The sequence below is a fragment of the Alosa sapidissima genome, chromosome 2 (assembly GCF_018492685.1).
Source record: "Alosa sapidissima isolate fAloSap1 chromosome 2, fAloSap1.pri, whole genome shotgun sequence".
NCBI classification, from domain to species: domain Eukaryota; kingdom Metazoa; phylum Chordata; class Actinopteri; order Clupeiformes; family Clupeidae; genus Alosa; species Alosa sapidissima.
The window spans coordinates 18,831,913-18,856,100 of record NC_055958.1 but is presented as its reverse complement, the minus strand read 5'-3'; the positions used below and the strand labels follow the sequence as shown (position 1 = coordinate 18,856,100).

Sequence of the window (24,188 nt, the reverse complement as noted above, 5' to 3'; positions counted from 1 at the left end):
TGTCTGGGAAATTAATAAAGCCCAATAAGCACCAAAGATGGGAAGAATACGATAATTTACATTTTTTGGTAAAGAACTGCTCATAATACACCCATATATCAAATGCATAATATATTATGGGCATTCATCAACTCCAATTCCATCAATGGAATTGGAAAGTCGGGGTTCAAGGACGTACCATCTTCAAATGAATTTGCTAGGATAGAAATAGGAGTGGACATCATCACGAGCAGTATGTCCGATCATATAGCCCAAGCTTAACTGAACGAAATCTGCGTAGAAAATGGCATTCCCTAGCCAAACATTTAGGACATCAAATACACACATGTATTCATTTATATATTGAGACCTTATTTGGTTAGCCATCGAAATAAATCTACTAATCGAAACCTATAGGTTCTGCAAAATATAACCCCATTGATGCATTGGTCAAGAAAAAAATCACGATTCGCTGATTTATTACATATGTGTAACAAATAATTGTATAAATCAATGTGGGCGTAGAAATATAGGGGGTGTGGGGATACAAATATGTTTACATGCGCGCAAGTACTTTCAATGTGAGCAGCCTCATTTCAAATTAAATATACAAAACGTACACTACAAAATACTGATGCAACTTAATTGGGGAGGGGGTAGGCTACGTTCACAACTTTGCATACTAGGCATACATCTAGGCATACATTATGATTACTTACATTCTATTTAGTTTGCATATTTATTTTATTTTCGCTGTTCACAATGTGTAGAATGGTATTAACATATTGTCTCCACTCATAGACGAATAAACATTCCGTGGTCATAGTCATAGTCTGTCTTGTAAGATGTACTTTGTTCATTAATTGAAACCGTATTCTCCAAGCTATTTCAGATCCAAACGTGGCATTTTCTTTTGTGGTCTCACTTTCACTGACAACACCAGTGAGAAAAACACACACGCTTAATGTTTGGCCTAGAGGGTGATGTCTGGTACAGGGTTGAGAGAGGGGACATTTACCATTCTTTACTATTACTATTGATATTATTCTCTATGTAAATATGTTTGCAAGAACAAGGAGATCAAATATCGTTTCGTTTCGCGCGCGCGCACACACACACACACACACACACACACAGAGAGAGAGAGAGAGAGATGGATTGATATGTAGATAGACAAAATAATGATGGGAAGATGGAGTATGAGAAGGGGGGGGGGAGGCACTACTATATGCTACAAACCATAATATTGGCCTGTTTTTCTGTAGTATTTCAATGATTAATTCTTGGGTATAATACCACATTATTTTCCAACACATGAATCTGTAATTTCAACCCAAAGTAAAATGAAAGATACTGTCCAACGTTAAATAAGGGTCCTGTTATTCCCCTATCTAGTGAAAGATGGTCAAAAACTCCCTTTCACTGGGCAAAAATGGAGGAATGGCTTCAGCCATTATGCGCAAAAAACCGAGAGGACTGCAGCAGCCCGAAATTCCTTTTTGTTAGGAGACAATTTACAACTTGGTAATAGACCTTTTTATGAGCCTATATCGCCTGTCATTGGATGCCACTGGTCATGTGCATGAGGCAAACGTCTTCATGGCCCTTTTCCTGATTTCCCAAGCGGTTTTTTCATAGCATTCTGCAGCCAAAGCGCCCCAAACTAAACGCTCTGTATGTACCTTTCAAAAAGCAGCATTTTGTTATTAGTGTCGTTGACCAGTCATATCTGTTAAACGCTCCAGAGCTTTGTAACTGTAAACATCTGTTCTACTTGACCGTGTAGGGCGCCGCTAAGGTAGGCTATTTGTAATCTGTGCAAGAAAAGGCGACCAGCAGAAATGCTTCCTGACAGTTCTGTAAAGCGAGACATAGAAGACATGGATTATCCACCAACAACTGGTGAGTGGATATCAAAAAGTCATTTTTAATTTCGTAATAGAAACTTCCCGTTTCATTTACGAAATACTTTATAACTGAGTATAAATGCACCAGTAAGCTTATATGGAGAGATAGCAGTTCATGCTAATATCTGGAGAAATGTCTTCTGTGGCAAAGTGCATACAATCCTTTTCGATATCTCCTCTAATGTACTGGGTAGTGTGTTAGTCTACAACAAGCGTATAACTGTTTTACTAAAAAATCAACATAGCTTAAATGTTATTAAAGAATATACATAACTATAGTGGCTACATTAATGTACGGAATGCCAACTCTATTCAAGATTTGCATTTCTAATTTTCGCAAATTGTATGTGCTTAATCTAGTACATTTATATGGTTCTGATTGTAGCCCGTAGTTATTTAGATAGACTATCAGATCGACTATTACCTTAGAAGAAGTTTGCATTATCTGTATTTCTAATAGATGTATTCCTGTTATAAGTAGGCCTTAATGCTAAAGTGCAGACGAATGATATCAATGTTAGGAAATAAAAAGGTGTGTAATTACAGTATATGGAATATTTCACAAAATGTATTTAATACGTAGGCTATACATATGTTCCATATTTTGCATATGATCACTGAGATGTTAATGTGCAAGACAGAATACCTTCAAGAGTTTATATACATTCTATAGCAGTGGGAGCGGGCGGTGAGGTGGGATCAACCTTTCCTGGACAGATTATAATTTGGGTTTAGATGTTTCTGTGTTGTGATGTTTGGATTTATATGAAAGACAAAAGTAAAGAAGGGATCTTGTCAGCTTTTGTGTTCACGTCTGCACCTTGAATACATTTGTACAGCAGTAATAGCGTGAATAGGTTTGAGGAAGTTGTTGTCATAAAAGAAGATATCATTGTCCCCCTCCTTTACATTTACAATTTGAAAGTGTGAGGACGCTCTAGCTTTTTTTGTGGTAAAGCTCTTCTCACAGCCTGGACTGGAGATGAGGGCTGCAGAACAAAGACAGTATTTCACTGGTGCCTGACAGGCAGCTGCAAAAGTATTTACAGCCTTACTGCAATGCGGCAAAGAGAGGGACAGGCAACAACCCAGCAACTGAATGTGAGGCCTAGCCTACATACACGAGCAGGAACACAGCAGTGCGGAGAACGCCATTAGCCTACATATTTATACGCACATTTCTTTCAGTATGAAGTATTGCATAGCCCGTTAATGTACAGTTGCCCAAATCAAAATGTTGCAAAAACGATTTCATGAAGGTCATTGGTTGTTAACATAGCCTAATCCATTGCCATTAATAAACATGTTGAGGCATTTGGATACATGCACTATTTTACTGCTAAGGATACAAGGATGATGAAATACACACATTTATTTTACATGTTTTGGTCAATATTAGGATAGTGGGATGGAAACGTATTATTCAGTGGAATATGTGTTGAGAATGCTCTGTGCCTTTATTTTTCAAGAAAGTAACCTTTACAAAAATGTCCTACCCATTGGGCTACCCAACACACAAGTGGTTGCTTTATGAGTGTTCTAGAAGGCTAGTATTTCATCACAGTTATCCATAAAAGTATTCTGTTGTTGGATCCAATAACTAATTCAGCAAACAAAATACCTCTCGGTATTTTAGCATTCCTTCACATAATGATGCTTTCATCGTTCTCATTCGTTTTGCTTTTGTCCACAATAATAAATGAACTATGATAATTCCCAGTGACATGTAATGGTGGAAACATGACGTCACGAGAGCAGTGGCGAGATGCGTCAACATAAGACTTGTGCCATGCGCTACTCCAAGCTCAACAGTGAGCCTATCGCCCGGCAGAAGGCGCTGTTGCCCAACACACAGGACTTCCCATTTAATCGTTCCGCATCGTTTCTCTGGGAGGTCACTGCTAAAGGCAGTGATTGGTTCAGTAAAACACGTGAGGCCCCTTTCGCTTTCCTCATTTGCCATGAACTCTATCTGTAATCTTTGTGAAACGAATGAAAGCAACTTTAGATAATTTTATTTTCTTGGTGACTGGTGAGTAATCAAAGTCTCTGAAGATGCTAAAACGATTGACTGAGACGCAATTTGTCTTCCCCTGGGAAAAGGCAACAACTCGCAGGGTAGTAGGCTACAAGAATTTGAAAGGTTAAAGTTTTTTTTCCCACGAATTACAAGCTTTTATGTTGTAGCTTAGTAGGACACTGTGGTCTGTCAGTCACTGCGCCAGTGACGTTTCTCATCGTCCAGCGATAACGCAGCGTAAAGCCTTGTTCATGTAATGAAGAAACTGCTTTAATGGTCACGATGATTAACTTTACCTCTCATGAAGTTAATATAATGTACTATAAAACTAAACTTTGATAAAAACATTTGGTTGCCAACTGTACAACAAACGTTCCTCTGTTTTGAAGAGGCTGCCATATGGTGGTATTTTTTGCTGTTAAGGTTCACACGTACATTCTGCTACCCTCTCCCCAGGAATCCTGTTTTATGGTTTTATTAGCCTATACCTCAGATTTTACTAGATTTGGTCAGGGAAAACTTGCAGAAGTTTACGAGAAGGGGCCACGAAAGGTCATAATTTGTTTCCAAACAGAATAACGCTTGTGCTTAAATGATAGTGTAATCTGATTTTGATTATTACTAAATATGGATGTGGGTATTTTATATTAAGTGTGTGTTACATGCTGCACATGCGTAAAGAAAGCACAGGCCTACAGTTATATTTTTTAAGTTTACATTTTGAAGTATTACCATCACCCAACACTGTTTAAAAACTGTAATATATATATATATAATGTTGTGTAATAGAAACCTATAAGGCATAGAAGGCAAATGCGTTTGGCTTGCCTCTTTTTTTCTGGCGACACCGGTGTAATCGCCCTTATTGAATAAGTGCAACTTTGAGGGTTATTTATGGCACCAGTGCGGTGTCTTGAATGGCTGTGGGGAAGCACGTGATACCATTAAACTTTGTTTTATGGCCAGGGAGTTGACAAGCCAAAATATAATTCACATTGTATATTAGAAAGGACTTGCAGATGGTTTAGAATAGAACCCTGAATTGGTGGAGGCGAGTATTAGACTCTCGTCGCCTTTGGATCATGGATATACTTATCTATCAGTATTTTTCTCATCGCGGTGGTGTTCGAGGTAAGACTCTATTACAATACTCGTCACTGAACTTGTCGGAGGTGAAGGAGTTGCCTTTGTGAGGCATCAGGTAGTTTAAAGGCTGCTGTTGTTTTGGTGTGTTGAAATAGTCGGAGGGCATTGCTGTATACAAAGGCGATGATATTCTGAAAGCATCGGTACACGGTTGCATAGGCTACTGTAGCGATGAGCTAAAATGACACAATATAATGAAGATGACGTAAATGTTATGCGGTACTTAGGGGTTTGAGGCCAAGTGGCGCCACGTACAAATGCAACGGATTCATCGTGTGGACTAGACGTTCGCCTTTTGTCACCGTCTCATGCTTTTGTTTAACAAAAATGTTATTATTTTGTATTTCGATTTATAAACGGATGAAGATATTGCTTTGTGCTTTTCATTCGAAAAAAAACATCTATTGGCATAACGTGTGTCTGGTAGCCTAGCAGCATTGATGGATGATTTTTACCAGTACCATGAAGGAACATTTATGTATGATGTTTTATGAGACAAAATAAGACAAGGGCCTATCACATTCAACCTTTCATAGCCACAGAGAGTCGATGGAAGGCAAATAAACCCGTCAACTGTTAATCTCCACTTACTCATAATGCTAACAATAGTGTACATCTAAATATTCAACCATGTAAAGTGTCTTGGAATGATGCCACGAACGAATTCAAACATTTTAATAAGTAGCCAACTATAATGTCAATGTAGGCCTAATGTAAATGGCATTCACTCTATAGCGCCCCCAAAGCTTTTCCATAAAATGTTATGCATGAAATATGTCCATAACAGGTTTCGAAACCATGAGGAAAAGTTTTATTTATTTGAAAAGCATAATAATGCACAAATTAATATTGCAGCACGACCTTTCCTTTCATAGGCTTATTGTCCACGTGTTAATTCATGTAGCCATTAAAATTTAAATTCAATTTAAATTATATATTATTGATGGCTGTGTAGTTTGTGTCTTATGTGCTGAGGTGATGAATCATTAAATTATATTTATATGGCTGCCTATTTGAGATTAGATGATTACAGAATTACAGATGATGACAGATACCCCACGTAGTCTACATGCTGAATAAAGAGTAGCCTAGTTTTACCGTGTGAATTTATTCAGTTCCAAAATAAGTAACTTTTGTCCTCTATCCCCCAAAAACGTATTCAAGGGTTGATATAAATAAAATAAAAAAAATACTTGCCTCTATATATCGCATGTAGCCTATACCACTGACCTTTTTAGCCTAATACTGAAATATAGCCTAATCAATGATCGCACAAACTATTTTTTATTCCACTTCTGTAATGTAAAAGACGTTGCAATAACTTGATATGTTCTTCATTTGTTAAAGTTTAAGCCAAGGGTCAGGACAAGTGACTTTTTAATTCTTTTGTTCATGAGTAACTCGGCTTTGACCCGTCTGAAGTCGCGAGGAAAGGTGAAACTCAGGTCAAGCTGTCTAACAGAAATGAAAATCCAAACTAAGTAATATTTCTATGAATTAACCTTATCGTGTTTTGTAACTATTGACCGCCTCGTAAATAAAGTAGCAAGACCTGAGCCTATAACTTGAATACTAGCCTATAGGCAATTCTGGAACTTTGTCTGTCAAAATCTTGGCTTAACATCGTTTCACAATAATTTCTGTTATTGCATTAAAATAACATATGTTGTAAAATTCAGTTCTGAAATGTAGAATAATGCGAAAACATTTGAGCACTAAAATAAGAAATGAGAAATAAGGATGTCTGTCTTGAAGAGACGTCATGGGTCTATTACTAAAATATTCATAATGACCACCCGAATATCAGAAACCACATAGGCCTACACACCAAATCATCCACAAAACGAACGTTCTTTAATAATATCAAGTCAGATCGTTTTTGTTTTTCATATGTTAAACATTTCGTCTCCAGAGGTTACTTCTCTGTTAAGATATCCAAACTTTACGCGCTGAACGGAAAAGAGGTGACCACCGGATGGGTCGAATATAACTGATGAACTTTCGTGCTCCTTCAGAACTGCTGTCTCCCCGAACAAAAATTAATGAAACTTTGTGATGTTTGTAAATGATTTAGTTGACCCCTTGGCCTGCAGCTTAGTCTGTGCCTTCTGTGCTTCTGGTACACATGGACTATGGAAGACTAGAGTGCTCTTGCTTCCATTGCATGATTGCATTATGATTTGATAGGTGATGTGCTTTTATTTGGTTGTCACAAGGATATTACGGATTTTTTTTTTGCATTTTCAAAGAAAATGTCAAGTTTGACATTGCAGGCCTTTCAACGGCGCCTGAGAAGGGATTTAACGGAACCCAGTGAATTTATGGTGTCCGTAAGGTGTGGAGTTTTTAATGACTGTGTTGATCATTCTTCAAGAACTCTGGTAGGCTACATAATTTAGTTATAGGCTTATGACTTACGAAAATAGGTTTGATATCGAATTCGAAGTCAGATTTAGTGGTTTGACATTTGCTCTTCCTTTGCCTTACCTTGGCTAAATATATTTGAATGACCTGAAGGACAGTGTGTCGCACAACGCAGCAATCAGACGCATATATTCCGTTGTCTATATATACCCTGTAGAACCGAATTTGTGTGATTATATCACGGTCACAGATTCGATTCTAGGGGAGTATATGGATGATGCAAAAACCTCGATAGAACTCATCAGTTGCTTTTACTTGTAATAACATAACAAAATATTCGTATTTGTCGCCCACCAAGGTTAGAATAGCATGTAGTTGATGCACTGGAGTTTTATGGCCATTGCCATAGCAGAGTTTTCATATTGCGTAACAAGACAGTTCTGGAGCAAAGTCCAATAGTGCTGATATTGCCCACATCATGTCTTTAAAATTGAGTCAACAAATTCAAGACTCATTCAACTCAACAAATTAAAAACTCAAGCACTCATCATCAATTGGCGTCCGCAACTTAGGACACCACGGTCTCATTTCTACATTTATTGCTACCATGTGGCCTTTCAGGAGCTAGACAGACAACGGTTACCACTTCGATATGGTCACACAATTTTAGACAAATCACAAACGTAGTGGACTCTTTATCATGATTTCAGTTGACTAAAATGGGTAGCTGATTCTTTTTATGGGACTTGTTTTCTGATTTTGATCCCTTTTGTTTCACTATGTTTAATTATTGATTGTCAAAGCGTATTGATGGTTTGCGGGGAGCCCCTTACACGGCTCTGAAAGGACGAGAGCACATGAAATGATGGGACTCCTGTAACTTTTGGATGACCCCTTCATGACAAAGACGGTCTCCATCAATTGTCCACTGGTCTTTATTCCCACTTTTTGTGCCTGGGGTCGTTTTTGTGTCTTTTGTTTGTTTATATGTCAAAATCCTTGCCTCGAGTTTGATTAATTCAGTCTGAACTAAGCCAAAGCCCAAAACACACCAGCTGTAACATAATTTCATCGTGAAATGTCATATAGGAGGTTTGTTATATTATGATCATTTTGGTAAGGATGGGAAGGCACAGCAGCGAACATAACAGATTTTAGAGATGTTTTACACTGTAATATATATGGACTTTCGAAATAATGTTGGAGCCAGAAAATTCAAAGGTGCAATGAAATGCCCTTTTGTTTGTCCCAATTAAAATATTTTGTGAAGTTTGGGTTAGATTGCTGCTAGGTGTGTACTTATCCGATAATAGACTCCCTTCTTCTCCATTGGCTAATCTGGTCACATGGTCGCCTAACTTTATTCTGTTGACAGCAAGTAGGAGGGCTTTATGGAGGGAGGAAAAAAAGACAACTCGAGAAAAATTAGTATTTTCTACCTTCAGAAATTAATGGCCATGAGTTCGTACATGGTGAACTCCAAGTATGTGGATCCTAAATTTCCTCCTTGTGAGGAATATTCGCAAAACAGCTATATACCTGACCAGGGCACAGGGTACTACAGTCCATCGCAGGACACTGATTTCCAGCATCCAGGAATCTATTCACGGTCAAACTACCCCGAGCAGCCCTTCAGTTGTAACACTGTGCAGGGCTCCACAGTGCAACCGCGGGGTCATGTGCAGGAGCAAGCTAGCCATCCGAGCCCTTTCACCGCCCAGACCGAGCAGTGTCCCTCGGTCCCAATACCTGGCCCGAGGACTTGTGGGCAGCAACAAAACACAAAGAACCAAAACGGGATACAAGCCAAGCAGCCAGCAATAGTTTACCCCTGGATGAAGAAAGTGCACGTTACCACGGGTAAGATTCACTTTCTGAGATATCTCTGTCGGACCAGTCCGCGCTGCTATTTAAGCCACACTAAAATCACTCAGTGAAATATTTATGGGTTCTTTTGAAGGGGCCGCCAATTACACCAGCCATAAATTTTTATTGCTTGGGAAATAGGCCGCTCGCTACTTTTGCCTGCTCTTCGATGTATTAAAAACTCAGTGCGATTATTAGTTTAACAGAATTTTAATGAACAGAACGGTTGGTGTTTTTATTTTCTGACATTAGATTCAATATATTAGCCATGCTTGTACAATTGAGGGAAAGTTCAGCTGTTTTGTTGACTGGAATGATGTTAGCTAATTTATACTTTTCTTCTTACTAGTGAATCCGGATTACACAGGACCAGAACCTAAACGGTCACGGACAGCCTACACAAGACAGCAGGTTTTAGAACTGGAAAAGGAATTCCATTTTAACAGGTATCTGACCAGGCGGCGTCGCATTGAGATTGCCCATACCCTCTGTCTTTCCGAGCGTCAGATCAAAATCTGGTTTCAGAACAGAAGAATGAAATGGAAAAAGGATCACAAACTGCCCAACACAAAGGGAAGATCTGCGTCGGCCTCAAACCAGCATGTACAGCACGTTCAGAAGGACAACCAGACAGATATCACAACTTTATAACTGAAACTGGAATCCGTCTCTCCTTCCTTTGAAGTATAAAGTGAACTATGTATTGTAGACAATGCTGCGTTTGACTTTGCATGGTCTCAACATGACATTTTTGGGTCATTATCATTTGTGAATGTGAACCAGAGGCACACATTACAAAATGCTTTGAGAGAGAGCTACGAAGTGTGGACTATGTACTGGTATATCATCCTTCCCCACCAAATGTAAATCTTAATTAAGATACGAGTGCATCACCACATTCTTTACATGCTCTGAGGTACAGTAGATTTCTAGAAGCCGAAACCTTGTTTTCACAACAAACGCCTCCTGAACTGTAACACTTTAATGGTTGCAAGTGTTTGTATTTGCAGTATCATATTCCATATCTGTTTTACCTGACCCTTTATGTCTCAATCAAGGGTCGAGTGAATTGAAATTGGTACTGCTTAAAGGATAAAAACGATATTCATTTGAAAAACGCAATAGCTTTCTGGACATCTAAAGGTCGATTTGGTGCATCTCCTTAAAGATTATAGAACATATTTACGAAAAGGTGGATCAATTGGATAAAAAGGTGGATCAATTGGATATTATTTCTATTTCTAAATATGGACTGGTCACTGAAATGCAGGCAAATGGTAAGTGAGGTTATGAGTGTAATTACTGATAGAAAGTTTATCTGAAAATAAATCTTCATTGAAGTCTCTGACTGCACTAATTCTACACAAAAAACTTTCTACAAGTGCGTTTGAATTTATTTTTGGAGTAAGAAATGCCTATGTGTTGATTTGAATATTTCTTAGCTAGGCTATAAATCTCCCGTGACACCTTTGTAAACAGTGTACAATTAAAGAAGCTGTATATCTGTCTTCCAGATGTCATTCGAACTTTCTTTAATTACACCTTCTTTTAGTATTTCTTTATCTACTTTTACCATTGTAATATACATTTTAGAAGTCATTGAAATCTTTTATTTATTGAATATCAAAATGGAGAATGCTAAAAGTTTGAGTTGCGTTTACAATGCTTATGGATCCAAATTATGTCCAAAACATTCCATGAACCTGACATTGTGTTAATCGAATAAAAGTGCAACATTTTATCTATATTATGTAATATATCTGTATTTTGTTCATATTTTCTACAAACGCGTTTTGTAGCAAAATGGTCATTAAAAATCCTGAATACAGGATAGTAGCAACATCACCTAGTACTCTCTTGAAAAAAAAAAACCAAGTATATTTTGTTGCAACTGGTCTAGGTTTTTAATGCTGAAATGGGGAGTATTTTTACGCTAAAAGAATAGTTGAATGCTGGAATTCTAAAGCGATGCATTCACGTGGTGATTAAATATTCCGGTAGCTTCTCTTCTGCAGTCATTGTCTCCTGCACAAAAAGCTGGGAGCTCACACATTGCGAAGATGTCTTCTCTGAAGCCCTCTCGTTGAGAGGGTTGAAAAGGTATTTTTACAGAAGCCAGTCAAAGCTCCAGAGGCAGGTTCAACCAGAGGACACATTTTCTATTGCATTAGACGGATTTCAGCCGCGAGGACTGACCCCGAAACCCCTTGACCCGCTGGACCCGCGGCCTTTTCTTACGCAGACGGTATTCGCATTCTGTGTTAGTAAATGGACAACTTTTTACGTTTAAGGCATCATACATCTTTGTCCTATGCAGTTCTCTATCTAGAAAAAAATGTTGTCGTAGGCCTACTCTTATATCTTGTTTTAAATGCACTAAATGTTATGGGCTGTGATGAGCACCATTGCAATTATTCATTATTGCCCTTTTTGTATTTCTTTTGAGAATGTTGTGACGTGAACATCAGGATATCCTCGAAATACCGAATGATCCAATAAAGACTGATATTGATGAGCTCTTGTAAATAGCGTGCTTATTTACACACCAACACAGTTTTCCAAGTTTTCATAGTCTAGTGGTTTAAGAGCGCAGTGTAATATTTAGTCCTGCTGTAAGATCGTAAACAGTCACTAACTCACTTTGAGCGCCATGAGAAATATTGAAAGTAATACGTCTAATCGTGTGGGCGAGAGTGTGAAATAGTTAATACAAAGATAAGTTTTGGGTTGGTGAAAAATATATCAGCTTCTATGTTTGTCCTTATAGTAAGGCCTACCACGATTGGTCGACATTTATTTGGTGAAACAAAGAAATGTCATTTTCTTTGTCGTTCAGATGAAAGGCTAATAGAAAGTGAAAAAGGAATAGACCCGCGGTGCCCACCTTTCACGTTAGTGCAAGTATTATGATGTGTGATATGTGTGACTTCATATCCTCTCCTATTTTTAACAGTGTGTGTGTGTGTGTGTGTGTGTGTGTGTGTGTGTGTGTGTGCGAGCGCCCGCGTGCGTGCTCGCACTTGTGCGGATTCATGTGTTTATCTGTGTGCGTCTCGCAGTGTGGTGGCGCGCGCAGGGTTGCGCGCGCGTGCATAGGCCTCTATTCGTGTGTGTGTGTGTGAGTGTGTATGTAGCGAAGCCTATATGTTGGTGAACCATGATTCAGAGCGAGTGCATGAAAATACATGCTTTGCAACTAATTACCATATTTGTGTGTAAGCTTGATGACCATTCAGGCAAAGTGCGCGTTTTTATTATTAATTTGGTATTCGAAATAACAGACTGGCAACACATGTAGTGGCATCTTTTCCCACTTTATAGAAAAGGATGAAGAACAAATTATTAATGCTGTTTTAAAAGGCACACATGGTCGGTGTGAAATGAATGTAATCTTCAGGGTCGAAAAACGGTTAAACCTCCTCTGGCAGTTAGGCTACAGTATCCTTGACCATGTCTTCACAATTTCTGTTTTCTTTAGCCACAAAACGTTTTGTTTACTTGAAATAATCCTTTAAATTAACATCAAATATTGTTTCCTACAACCACGTTAGAAGGAAAGCCATTGTCTTCACTGAGTCTATAATGCGTTCTGGGTATTGACCTACATGTCTGAATACAATAAATGGGAGCCATAGGCAGTACCATTTGCAATGACACTGCACCGACGACCATCGCCGGGCTCACAATGGCTCTCAAACGGCCATATTTGATTTCCAGCTGTTCGCAGAAAATGTCCTCGCTCTGCGAGACAGCCCCATAAGATATATTAAACTGCGCTGTCGACCTCCGAAGATAGAATTCTGGGACTATATGCTTCCTTTCTATATCCCTTTTTCTATTTGACCACGTGATTGTCTAAATAATTAATGCAGCACGTCCCCTAGAAACACGGCGTCGTCATTAATCGCGAGGAGTCTATCAGACTTGAAAACTGAAGAGATCCCAAGAAAATAATATCCAAACGTTCCGTCTGGTACCCTACGCTACTGTAGTCTGCGTCTTTATACAGCATTTGATCCAATGGAAGCTTGGTACGTAAACATTTAAGTTTTTGTTTTGAGTGAGATGCTAAATGAACATAACTGTCAGATTTTTGATAAATAGTGCCCTTTGATGAGTGCGCCGGGGCTTCTTTTCAGACAGCCTGGACTAGTAATGGGCAGTAGTGGTTCCTCCTGTTCAGTGGAGTAGACAAGCAATAATTCCCGCATGAAATGTTCAAGAAGATGGGAATTTTTTCACTACTGTACATGACTGTACTGTTTTACTAGGATACTGCGCTGTCAGAAACTTCAGTTTCTGCCTCAATCCATAATTGACAATATACATGCGATCTTTCTCATTGTGGATTTTCAGAATCAGTGAAGCTTTGTTGCTTTTGCTGATGTTCATCACAAAGGGCTTCTTGCAAGGGCCTGTTTGTGATTTAATTCTTCAAAGGTGCAATTCATCCATTATCTTACCATTAGTCGTTTACTTGTATGTCTTGCTTGTTAGGAGGGAATGAGTAGGAAAACATTTCAGGATAGAAGAGGTCATTTTAATAGCTGCAGTATCCCACTTAAGTGGAGCCTATTTCATTTGAATTCACTTTGTTTCTCAAAAGAAAATAGGCTAGACCGATATATTTAGTTAGGCATCGCAGCGGTTATGTGATCGAACTAAAATAATAATGCTAATTCCTTAGAATATTGAAGAATATGGTCACTATCGGCTTTTTCCGATTCGTATTGCCGTTTTTTTTTTTTTATCTGTGATGTATAATGATTTGAAATGTATTTCATAAAATGTATACAGTTCTTGGAGGTCGGGTTGACAGTTATCTGCGCCGTGGTAAATCATTCCAGGTAATTCCTGAATGGGTGCGAGGCTGTTTGGGGGCCGGGCGCAGGCTGTAAATCTTTCACTTTTATTGCCCCGTGAACATATGCTGCGGTGCGAGGTTCTTGCATCCCTCTCCATAGAACAAGCTCTCTGTCCGGCAGGTTATTCTGTTTAGCAGGACTAGTTTGCTCCTTTTGAGATATCAGGGCATTATCTTCCCCAAAATGCACAGAAAATAAGGGCACAGGACTAAGTTAAGAATAAATAGACACCAGAAAGTTGCAAAATTACTTTTAATTATATTGTATTTCAGTAGTGATCCATGACAAGAATAGCTGTTAAAAATCAAATACATTAGCACAGTCATACACATTCAAATATATATTACTTTTGTAAAGTCTGTTTGGAAGGAACAATGTAACATTAGAGATGATTTTGATGAATCTCTCTAGCTGACGGGGTCATACATTCCTGTCATTGCCAAAGCCATAATCATCAAACAATATTCCAATGACTTCCTGTAACATAGACGTTTCCTGACAAATCAAAATACCTAAAATAGGACCGTGGGCATGCATTTCTGTATGTTTTTATTACCTGATGTCCTTTCATGTCACAAATCCATATAGGCGGAAAGAAATATAGTTAATTTTGGTCCTATGTGCTTGTAGACTAAAGTGTATTGAAGTGTAGTCTATATAGAGGTTTTTCTTAGAATTTCTTTGGAAAATGAAACCGGTTTGGTTTGAATATGGAACAATAACCTATTCTAACAGAAAATATAGCTTGGTGCTAAAATAAAACACCTCTTCAAATACATACAGAATGAAAAAACATCGAGGATCATGTCTGATATAAATGGAAAGAAAGTCATAATACGGATATAAAAGCTATACAGCATTGTCAATTAAAGGCCATCTCTCACCCCAATCAAGACAGAAAAGAGAGAAAGAATGAAAAATAGTCTAACAATTGGACTTTTTTGTTGTATAAAGCCCTAGACATAGTAAAAGCTCTTTCTCCCTTTGAAAATGTATTTGTGAGGGAGGCTCAGTTGAAGTTGCTACCTCAATCAGGACAATCTGCCATCCAGATCACGTGAACAAATATGCTTGTATTTTAAGGCTGCGCCTTTATTTGTCATCATAAAGCTTTCCGAAACACCAATATCCCAATGTTAACTGTAACGCAGGTGGCTGCCTAATCCTCGCTTTTTTCCAATGGGCGGTTGATTGCCAGCAACATTTCCTTTTTGGAATAAGGATACCTGCTTCGCTTTTTATTGGTAGCTGAGAGTGTGTCTTCCATTCTATCGGGAATACTGTCCGCATTGGTATATGGAAATGTCTGAAAAAGCGCAAGATCAGGTTTAGGACAGTATTGTCTACAGACAAAGGGTGAAGGATATATTCTAGAGACTGCAGGGAAAGAAATTGAGACTGAGAAGCGCTCCTATATGATAAATTGATTCACAGGTAAGCCATTGCATGGCAAAACGCAACCTTTAACCATAGGTTTACATAATGCCAGCGTGAAAAAATATGATTTATTCCATTCAGAGAGGTGATCTTTATTAATGTCGCTCACGTCTATAACTATGCAAGTGCGGTTTCGCGAGAAGAAATGCAATTTAGAAGACAAGTTTATAGTTTTTGAGCAACCATGAGCAATTTCGAAAGGTTAGCTTGGACGTTGGTCAGATTCATACACTAAGACGGTGGTTTTAGCTGATTTTGCGATTTGACGAAAACTAACTACAAAGGGGGAGAGAACTGTGAGAACTTTCTGTATAGTGACTCATAGATTGTGAGATCGTAAATCACATTAATTTGTTGTCTTATCGTCACAGTAATGCTAGACATGATGCATGTGGTTTCAAATAGGGTATACTACTTTGTTAAGAAGTAATATTGCCACTTATTTAAATGGATCCTATTGCTTTAATTTGAATATTTTAGATATTGTAGTAGTTTTGCAGGAAGAGTTATTTCAAAGCTTATCATTTTCCTTCTCAATATTTCAGGTGGGTTATTTGGCACTTGAGTGGGCTATACTATTTTGAGTAACGTTGTCTCATAACGTAGGCTAACTTATGTAATTATTTGATTTTTCCATGTTTATATGGAACAAATAGCTTACTATGTTTTTAGCATTTGCATTTGTGATACAATTTAGATCAATTCAGATCTGGCGTGTTATGCTACATTTCTATCAAATAATAGTAACATTTGCTCTCGTATAGTCTGAGGATTAGACTAGCCTTTAGGACTTATTAGCCTAGGTAGTCGTTTCTTGTTATTTATTGAATGAGTCCATAGTACACAGCGAAGAAATCACAGAGGTTTTATTTATCAATTTAGCTTTGTCACAAACAGAAAATAAATCTGTCATCGTTTGACCTGTTTTTATGGAAACAGGCTACATTGAAGGGATCTATTGCCCATTAATCCTTGCAGAAAGAATTCATTTATATTGTACTCAGGAAACTAACGCATTCGTTAGCAAAAAGCAAGACTAATCATAGGGATATTTTAAACATTTAATTATATATGAAAACGTGTTTCGGTATTTAGCCTAAGAGCGGTTCCGATGTGCGAGCATTGGCCTAACTGGATAAGGAATTACCTAAAATCTCTTGGTGTTTCTACTAAAAATAGACGAGAATTATGTACATATAAAATGGAAAATGGAAATTAAACACGGAAACGCAGTTAAGGTCCCACTAACTCACGAGTGGTTCAATATGTCGAGACTATTATTTTAACTAGCCATTGTCCTATTGTGCACATCAAACTTACCGTAAAAATGCGTAGGCGAAGAACATCGCTTCAACCAAAAGAGCATGTCATGATTAACAAACGAACTGGTGAGATTTATTCCACTTAGGACATTTACAACACGATGAACAACTCTATATTTCCACGGGCTTCCTTCATTTTACCATTTACCAAATCGTCTTAAATCTTACCACAAACCCAGCCTGCGCGATAGATGTCTATTGTGACAGCTGTGCCATAGTTTTATCCAGGAAGACTACGAACTACCCTTTTAAATAAGGTAGCGTCTTAGAGGAGATGTTAGTCGTTCTATCTCCTACGAATGTTTGGTCTTTTAAACCAAGTGAAAACTTCAGTGGCTCAGTGGCTTGTGACTTACTTGAAGCCCTTCCGCTCGTTGTTCATTAATCTTTGAGTTATTGCTGAGCGAGCCAAAGGTCACCCAAAAGGCTTATGACTGCTAAATATTTTGGCCAGCTTCTCTTTGTGTAGAATCGCTTGTGTCAGTTTTCTCTTATAAAGTTTCAAACAGTCTGAAGTGAAATGCATGCCAAGAGTTTGTGGTCCGATATTTACTGACCACCCATACTTTAATATTATGTAATAGCCGACTCAACAGTGAATCTGGATTGTGTGTCAAAAGTTTTTATTTTGCAAACGACGACTGAAGATAATCTATGTTCACTCAACCATGCACGCAAAAATATATGATGGAAAATAAAATCTAAAATCTGATGCGAGATGGTGGGGCGTCAAGAGGCACTTAATAAGCGACATGTTTTCTTCTTCTAGGTGGTGGTACGTATGATGCGGTGCGTCTGAGGGAAAACAATACAGAGATCAACACAGTCCACGGTAAGCAGTTTTTCCTTTAATTCATCCTGAAACTCTGAAAACGAAGAGAATAAAAGTGACATGCGTGGTGCACAATAGAAATAACTACTACTACTACTACCACTACTACTACTACTACTACTACTAATAATAATAATAATAATAATAATAATAATAATATAAAGCTGCCTTTCTAGATGTAATAATCAATTTTGTGTGAAAGAAAGGGCTACTGCTTCAGCAAATGCACAATGATGGCAAACTGAATGATGTCAACTATGTAAAAATTAAGTTGTATACGGTTTAAAGTATTTAAAGTATGCTGTCTTGTTCACCACGTTATACGCGCCTGCAGGACTTAAGATGCATTTTAGGCTTATGCATTTTCCAATTCCACGAGCTTGACGAAAGTCCTTTATGTGTTTTACCCTTTCCTCGACTGATCTCCAAGTATTTTTGTCCATGATTAACAGTTAGTATGCCTATATCCATATTCATTGTTTGAATGGCCGCTTCCTCGTCTCTCAAAATATGTCCATAATTCCCGCATTTGTATAATTTGTTTCCGCATATTAAAGTCCTCCGAATATGAACATCTTGCTGATATGCTTCAAACAACGTTCTAGCAAGACATGAGAGCTTTTATAAGGGTCCTATTGCCCTGCTACAGGGGGACATGCGGAGTTGGACATTCTTTTTGCTAGCCTTCCTCCCACGCAAAGGTTTCAAGTCTTCTAAGGGTAGCACTACTGGAGAAGTGTTTTCTTTGCAGCACTCTGCTAGGCCCATACGACCATGGCATCGACAGTCATAAATTTTGTGGCGGTCCTTAATGACAGGTGCATTGATATGCACTGCGCAGAGCACCAGGCCTGTTAATAACCCTTGCATGCATTTTGGGCCCATAGCATTTGGTCAGCTATGGGTCCTTTATAAATATATATCTTTGTGGTGGTCAAACAGTTACATGCCTTGGTGTGTGTTACGGGAGAATCTAGCCTATGTAGAACTTTAAGGAGTAGGTGTAAAATTCCCGGGCTAGTTTTTGCACCCACGCATTTGCTGTGTACGCACATTTGTTAGCCAATTAGCATAACCTACTTGGTGACCCACCCATCCTGAACAACGTAATGGTACAAAGGCGCAGAGCCGAGAGGCTACAATTCATATAGCCACATCGAACTGAAAAATTGGTAGACAATGCATTGTAGTATGATATAACACTAAAATATAATCATTATACGATGAAGTTTTGCTGTAGATTCTAAATAAGGGAACGCACCAGGAGGGTTGCATGACTGCTGTCTTTATGATTTACAGCCATTTGTGAGGTTCAGACAAAGTTCACACACTCTCACACACAGACGCGGACTTTTTCTCTCTCTCTCTATCTGCAACACACACACACACACACACACACACACACACACACACACACAGACACACACACACACACACACACACACACACACACACACACACTTCTTGCTGTATTTACTAAATAATACATAAGACATAATAATTATGTATACATGAATGAAATATGAATGGGGAAATGTTGCCTTATTGGTCATTTTAATCCCAATAACACGATTCTGTCAAGCTTTCCTTTCGATCACTCATAGACTACAGCAATTTATCAAACTCACACAGCGGATATTAACAATATAATAACTTCAAGGACGGGTAATTATGCCTAAATTTGATCACCAAAGAACTATATTTCTATCAATATTTCACAATTTTATTCTGCTGCTACAAAGTTACAAAGGCGTCTCTGTAACAATGGTCTTATATGCTCATTGAGCTGGAAAAGAAAAGGACATTGTGTCGGCCAAAACTGCTGATTCGCTTGCCGGTCTTAGATTTTTGCTCAAAGGGGATCCAGGGTGCAGGTTAAATTTTAACTCTCTTTGTTGCGCTTTTGCCTGTTGTGCTCTGAAAGCGAAAGGTTTAGATGGTGAAGAAAGGCAACCATGTGATTAGACTTGTCGAGAATTGACAGATTTCAAAATGAAGAGGTTCTCAGGTGAAGGGGGTGGGCCCATTTATGAGATTACATCAATATTTTTTTCGCCACACAAATGTAAACACCTGGATCTCTCTGTGATCCACATGGCAAATACAGCCCTTACAGCCCAGTTATATTTAAGTGTTTAGCCTATATGTATATTGTAGATGTAAAGATAAGAGATTATAGGCTGTCCCTAACCAAATGTATAGGCTACATTATTTTGGTTTACAACCAAGAGATGGAGTTTTGTGTGTGTGTCAGCATTTTCCGGAAATAATGCAACGGGCATGGAACCAAAGAAATGTACGGTGTATGAAACATCGTCAAACGCGTTAATTTTGTATTACTGTTGCAATTACAAAGCTAATTAAACCGTTAATTTTTCACTCTTAATTCATATGAAATTAAACACATCTAAGTGAAGCAGACGTAAATTATTACTATGCATAAAGAAATGTGCCATTATAAGAAGATCAAAACGAAGTTGGCCGGCTCAGTCTGCTTTAAATGATGGGTCACCTGAGACAATAACTAAGTGTTGAAGTCTAGGTGCATTAGTGAAATGAAATAGTCGAGTCATGAAAACCAAACCTATAGTATTGTTTTGATGTGCCTTCATTTAGTGCATCATAATATTGATGTAACTCTAGCTACCTAAAATCTAACACACTCTAATGTTTTCACAGATCAGAGGATAAAGAACCTGTGGGAAACTCCAATCACGTGACCCAGGAGCCCATGCTATTGGACAAAAGTACGCAGGCCCCTTCAGTTTGAATCTTCACCATGCAGAAAGCCACGTACTATGACAACACTGGGCTGTTTGGAGGCTATTCATACCCCAAGTCTGATTCCTACAACTATGGCACATCCCACCAGCCTTACTCAACGTCCAATATGGAAAGTGAATATCAGGGTCCAATTTGTCCCATGCAAACCGCATCTGTCCGGCCACCTGCCCATAAAAACAGTGACCTAAATGGCAGCTGTATGAGACCAAGTGGCAGTCAAGGCAACAGCCAACCAGAAAGTATTGGTGAACAGCCCCAAGCACCACCTTTGGCTGCCTCCTCGCCCAACTCCAACAGCACTTCATCTCAGAAAAAGAAATCCCCCACCAACAATACTTCGAATACTGCCAACCCTGTCATTACTAAGCAGATCTTTCCATGGATGAAGGAGACCAGGCAAAACTCAAAGCAGAAAGCCAACACTGTTGCAACAGCAGGTATAAAGGACATTGTGTGTAGTTTGCATGTTTCATGGTATTTGTATGTTGGTTGGAGGGGTGTTTGATGGTTATTTTAAATAATGTTACAGAACTGCCTTCAGACAAGTAAGGACTTTATCTCATTTATTCAAATACTCATAAAATTAAACAGTGAACATTTATCTCAGTGGTGTAATTCCATTTAAACTCTTTGATACTTAAGATAAGATGTTAATTTTAATATTTTGGGGAAATATTCTGTGTGAAATATGTGTCCATTGACAGGAACTGAACTGTGATTAGAGTGGTTACATGTGATTTATATGAGTTGAGTGGCGTTGAGGTTGTGCGTTTTGTTTGATGTCAAGTCCCCATGTCATGATAGTGTGAGCGGAATTTACATCAGTAGGGCGCCAGCACTCATGCTCGAAATCTATTTTGCAGGTGAAACCTGTGATGATAAGAGTCCACCCGGACCAGCCTCCAAACGGGTGCGCACGGCCTACACAAGTGCCCAACTGGTCGAGCTTGAGAAGGAGTTCCATTTCAACCGGTATCTCTGTCGTCCCCGAAGAGTGGAGATGGCTAATTTATTGAATCTAACGGAGCGCCAAATAAAGATCTGGTTTCAAAACAGGAGGATGAAGTACAAAAAGGATCAAAAAGCCAAGGGGATAATGCACTCTCCTCTGGGACATTCTCCGGACAGAAGCCCACCGTTAAGTGGCCCGAATCATATTGGATATTCTGGTCAACTCCCAAATGTAAACAGTCTCACCTATGATGCGCCTTCGCCTCCGTCATTCGCTAAGCCACAACAAAACATGTACGGCTTGGCTGCATACACAGCACCATTGGGTGGTTGCATACCGCAACAGAAAAGGTATCCTAGCACAGATTATGAACACCACAGCATGCAAGGCAACGGAAGCTTTGCCAACGCTAATTTACAAGGCAGTCCAGTGTACGTTGGGGGGAATTTCGTTGATTCCATGCCAGCTTCGGGCCCCATGTTCAACCTCGGCCATCTCCCCCATCCCTCATCCGCCAGTGTGGACTACAGCTGTGCCGCTCAGATTCCAGGCAACCACCACCATGGACCCTGTGACCCCCATCCTACATACACAGACCTCACCTCTCACCATGCGTCTCAGGGAAGGATTCAGGAAGCGCCTAAACTAACGCATTTGTAAGGATTCCATTGGTGTGCCCAAGCGCTCTTTTATTACCTCACTAGTTTAAAAGTAATTTATATAACTGCGCTCCCAGAGAGTCATACATATTACCCCGTATTGCTATTGATATTACTATTACTGCTATGATTGTAATTATTTTTTAAAAATAGCTGTGGTCCATTTCTATTGACTGTTGATGGTGCGCGCAAAGGAGTGTTTATTGTCAGTTGTTCCATTTTCTAAGAGCAATGCGCAATATAAGGGACATTTCATAAGGTATTAGCTTACTTGAAGGTAAGTCCTGTAGATCTGACAGTATTAGACAGCCATCTTTAGAGGATGAAATTTGTAGAAATATAATAAAAAATATGGACTCATTGTTAAGTCGTCTGGTTAGGCATCTGTACTCTGAATCTGTTCCTGGTTCAATACACTTTTATTTATTTTATTTTCCCGAGACTGTATGGCAAACATGTATTGCGACTGATTGTAATATTTATTATTTAATGTTTTATTTTGTATCGCGGATTATTTATCATATCATGTAGGCTATTTATATGAACACATGTAGAATTTATGCACCGTTTATTGGACAAATTCATTAGATGTCAAAACCATCAAACTGGTCCCAAATAAGTTGGATATTTTGAACAATGGTGTTGGTGTGTTTTGTTGTAAAGAGTTCCCCATTGTAAATCTGGTAAAACTGGGCGAGGAGTCATTGCAATCATTAGTTCAAAAGCTGATTCTGTTGGTAATGCACCAGCATGTCATTATCATGTCTTTGCCCAAATCATCCAAGATAATTCTTATTTTGCAAGGTGGATGGTCCATACATAAAAAATGACAAAACGGTAATGATATGGAAATGTTATATTTTATTGTGTTACACATTTTGTAAATAAAGTGCTTAAATTAAAGTATATGGTTAGATGACTCTTTGTTTCCCATTACAATAAAAACATGTGGATTTAAGCATTAATATAGGCATTTTTGTTACTCTGTTCTGTGACATTATGGAATATCAAAGACGGCGACGCCATTTTGAAAGCAAAATTGATGGTAAACAATGGAGGTGGTCTTCGGCTCTCACAACCAATTGCGCGCGAGCACATGGCCGCGCTTTCATTCAGTGGGCTCAATTACAGACAGATAAATTCAATTCATGGTAAAAGAAGTATTTACATGAGAAAATCGTGATAAAAGGTATCAATCACTTAGCCTAATTAAGGTGTTTCTGACTCAATTGGGATGGTGTTTATTCCTTTTGTTGTCCTAAAATAGCTAGATTATATGATAGTTAACAAAAATGCACAGCAATGTTTAAAATGCCTAGCCTACTTTGCAATGACCAATTCATTCATCATTCATTTAGAGTTACTCAGACTGCCAACTGGCCTTATTAGACTACTCAGGTATTAGTGCTTGGATTTGGTACAGAGTAAAGAATTATCCTCGTCTTTAGTCACTCATGATCCTGGATATGCTTAAAACCTACAATCTCATGTCACAATCATAAAAATGCGATGACTTTTAGTCTTAACGTGTTTAATAGACAAAAATGTCCACAATATGACTGTGCACTGTGCAAGATGAAAGCTCTATTTCAAGAGATTCTAGCAGCAAGCAGGGAGAACCATATTGAAAAGTGCGCCGTGCACCCCCTCTTCCCCCTAGCGAGACATTTCAAAGCTCATTAATCAAAAACTCGTCGCTTTCAAACTCGCCACTGATTCCAGCTCCTTATGAACAAAGCTTTTGCATTCTGAACTCTGGAAACACATTTCAAACTGAGAGAGGGCAAACTTTGCCCAGGGAGCAATGATGACAGCATGCCCAGCCTTTTGGTCGCTTACAACCATGATTGTGAAAGCTGAGAGATCGTGAAGCCGGTGAACCAACAAAACCTCTCGCATGATATGGATGGAACAGACGGTGGGTTCCCTTTAAATAACCATACCGTAATACTTAAACTGATCACAACTGTCGATTGGATAGACTATGTATAGGCTGTTGTACAGGGTAGACTATTTATTAGGCTATATTTAACCGAAAACCGCTTGCAAGTTAAC

General features: G+C 38.7%; 2 protein-coding genes across 5 annotated transcripts; both read left to right on the top strand.

Moving 5' to 3' along the window:
- The first annotated feature begins 1,633 nt into the window (after positions 1-1,633).
- On the top strand, positions 1,634-23,098 carry hoxd3a (homeobox D3a). 4 transcript variants are annotated; one of them, XM_042081753.1, is made up of 4 exons: positions 1,634-1,881; positions 17,676-17,738; positions 20,418-20,959; positions 21,386-23,098. In XM_042081753.1, the coding sequence occupies exons 3-4, from the start codon at positions 20,518-20,520 to the stop codon at positions 22,132-22,134; spliced, it is 1,191 nt and encodes a 396-aa protein (XP_041937687.1). In that variant the 5' UTR covers positions 1,634-1,881; positions 17,676-17,738; positions 20,418-20,517; the 3' UTR covers positions 22,135-23,098. The 4 variants fall into 4 exon arrangements, with proteins under 4 accessions (XP_041937687.1, XP_041937689.1, XP_041937688.1 ...); XM_042081755.1 differs by lacking the exon at positions 1,634-1,881 and adding an exon at positions 4,931-5,037; XM_042081754.1 differs by lacking the exon at positions 1,634-1,881 and adding an exon at positions 12,951-13,313.
- hoxd4a (homeobox D4a) lies at positions 7,703-11,797 on the top strand. Its single transcript, XM_042081757.1, has 2 exons — positions 7,703-9,276; positions 9,632-11,797. The coding sequence occupies exons 1-2, from the start codon at positions 8,808-8,810 to the stop codon at positions 9,931-9,933; spliced, it is 771 nt and encodes a 256-aa protein (XP_041937691.1). The 5' UTR covers positions 7,703-8,807; the 3' UTR covers positions 9,934-11,797.
- Positions 23,099-24,188: the final 1,090 nt, after the last annotated feature.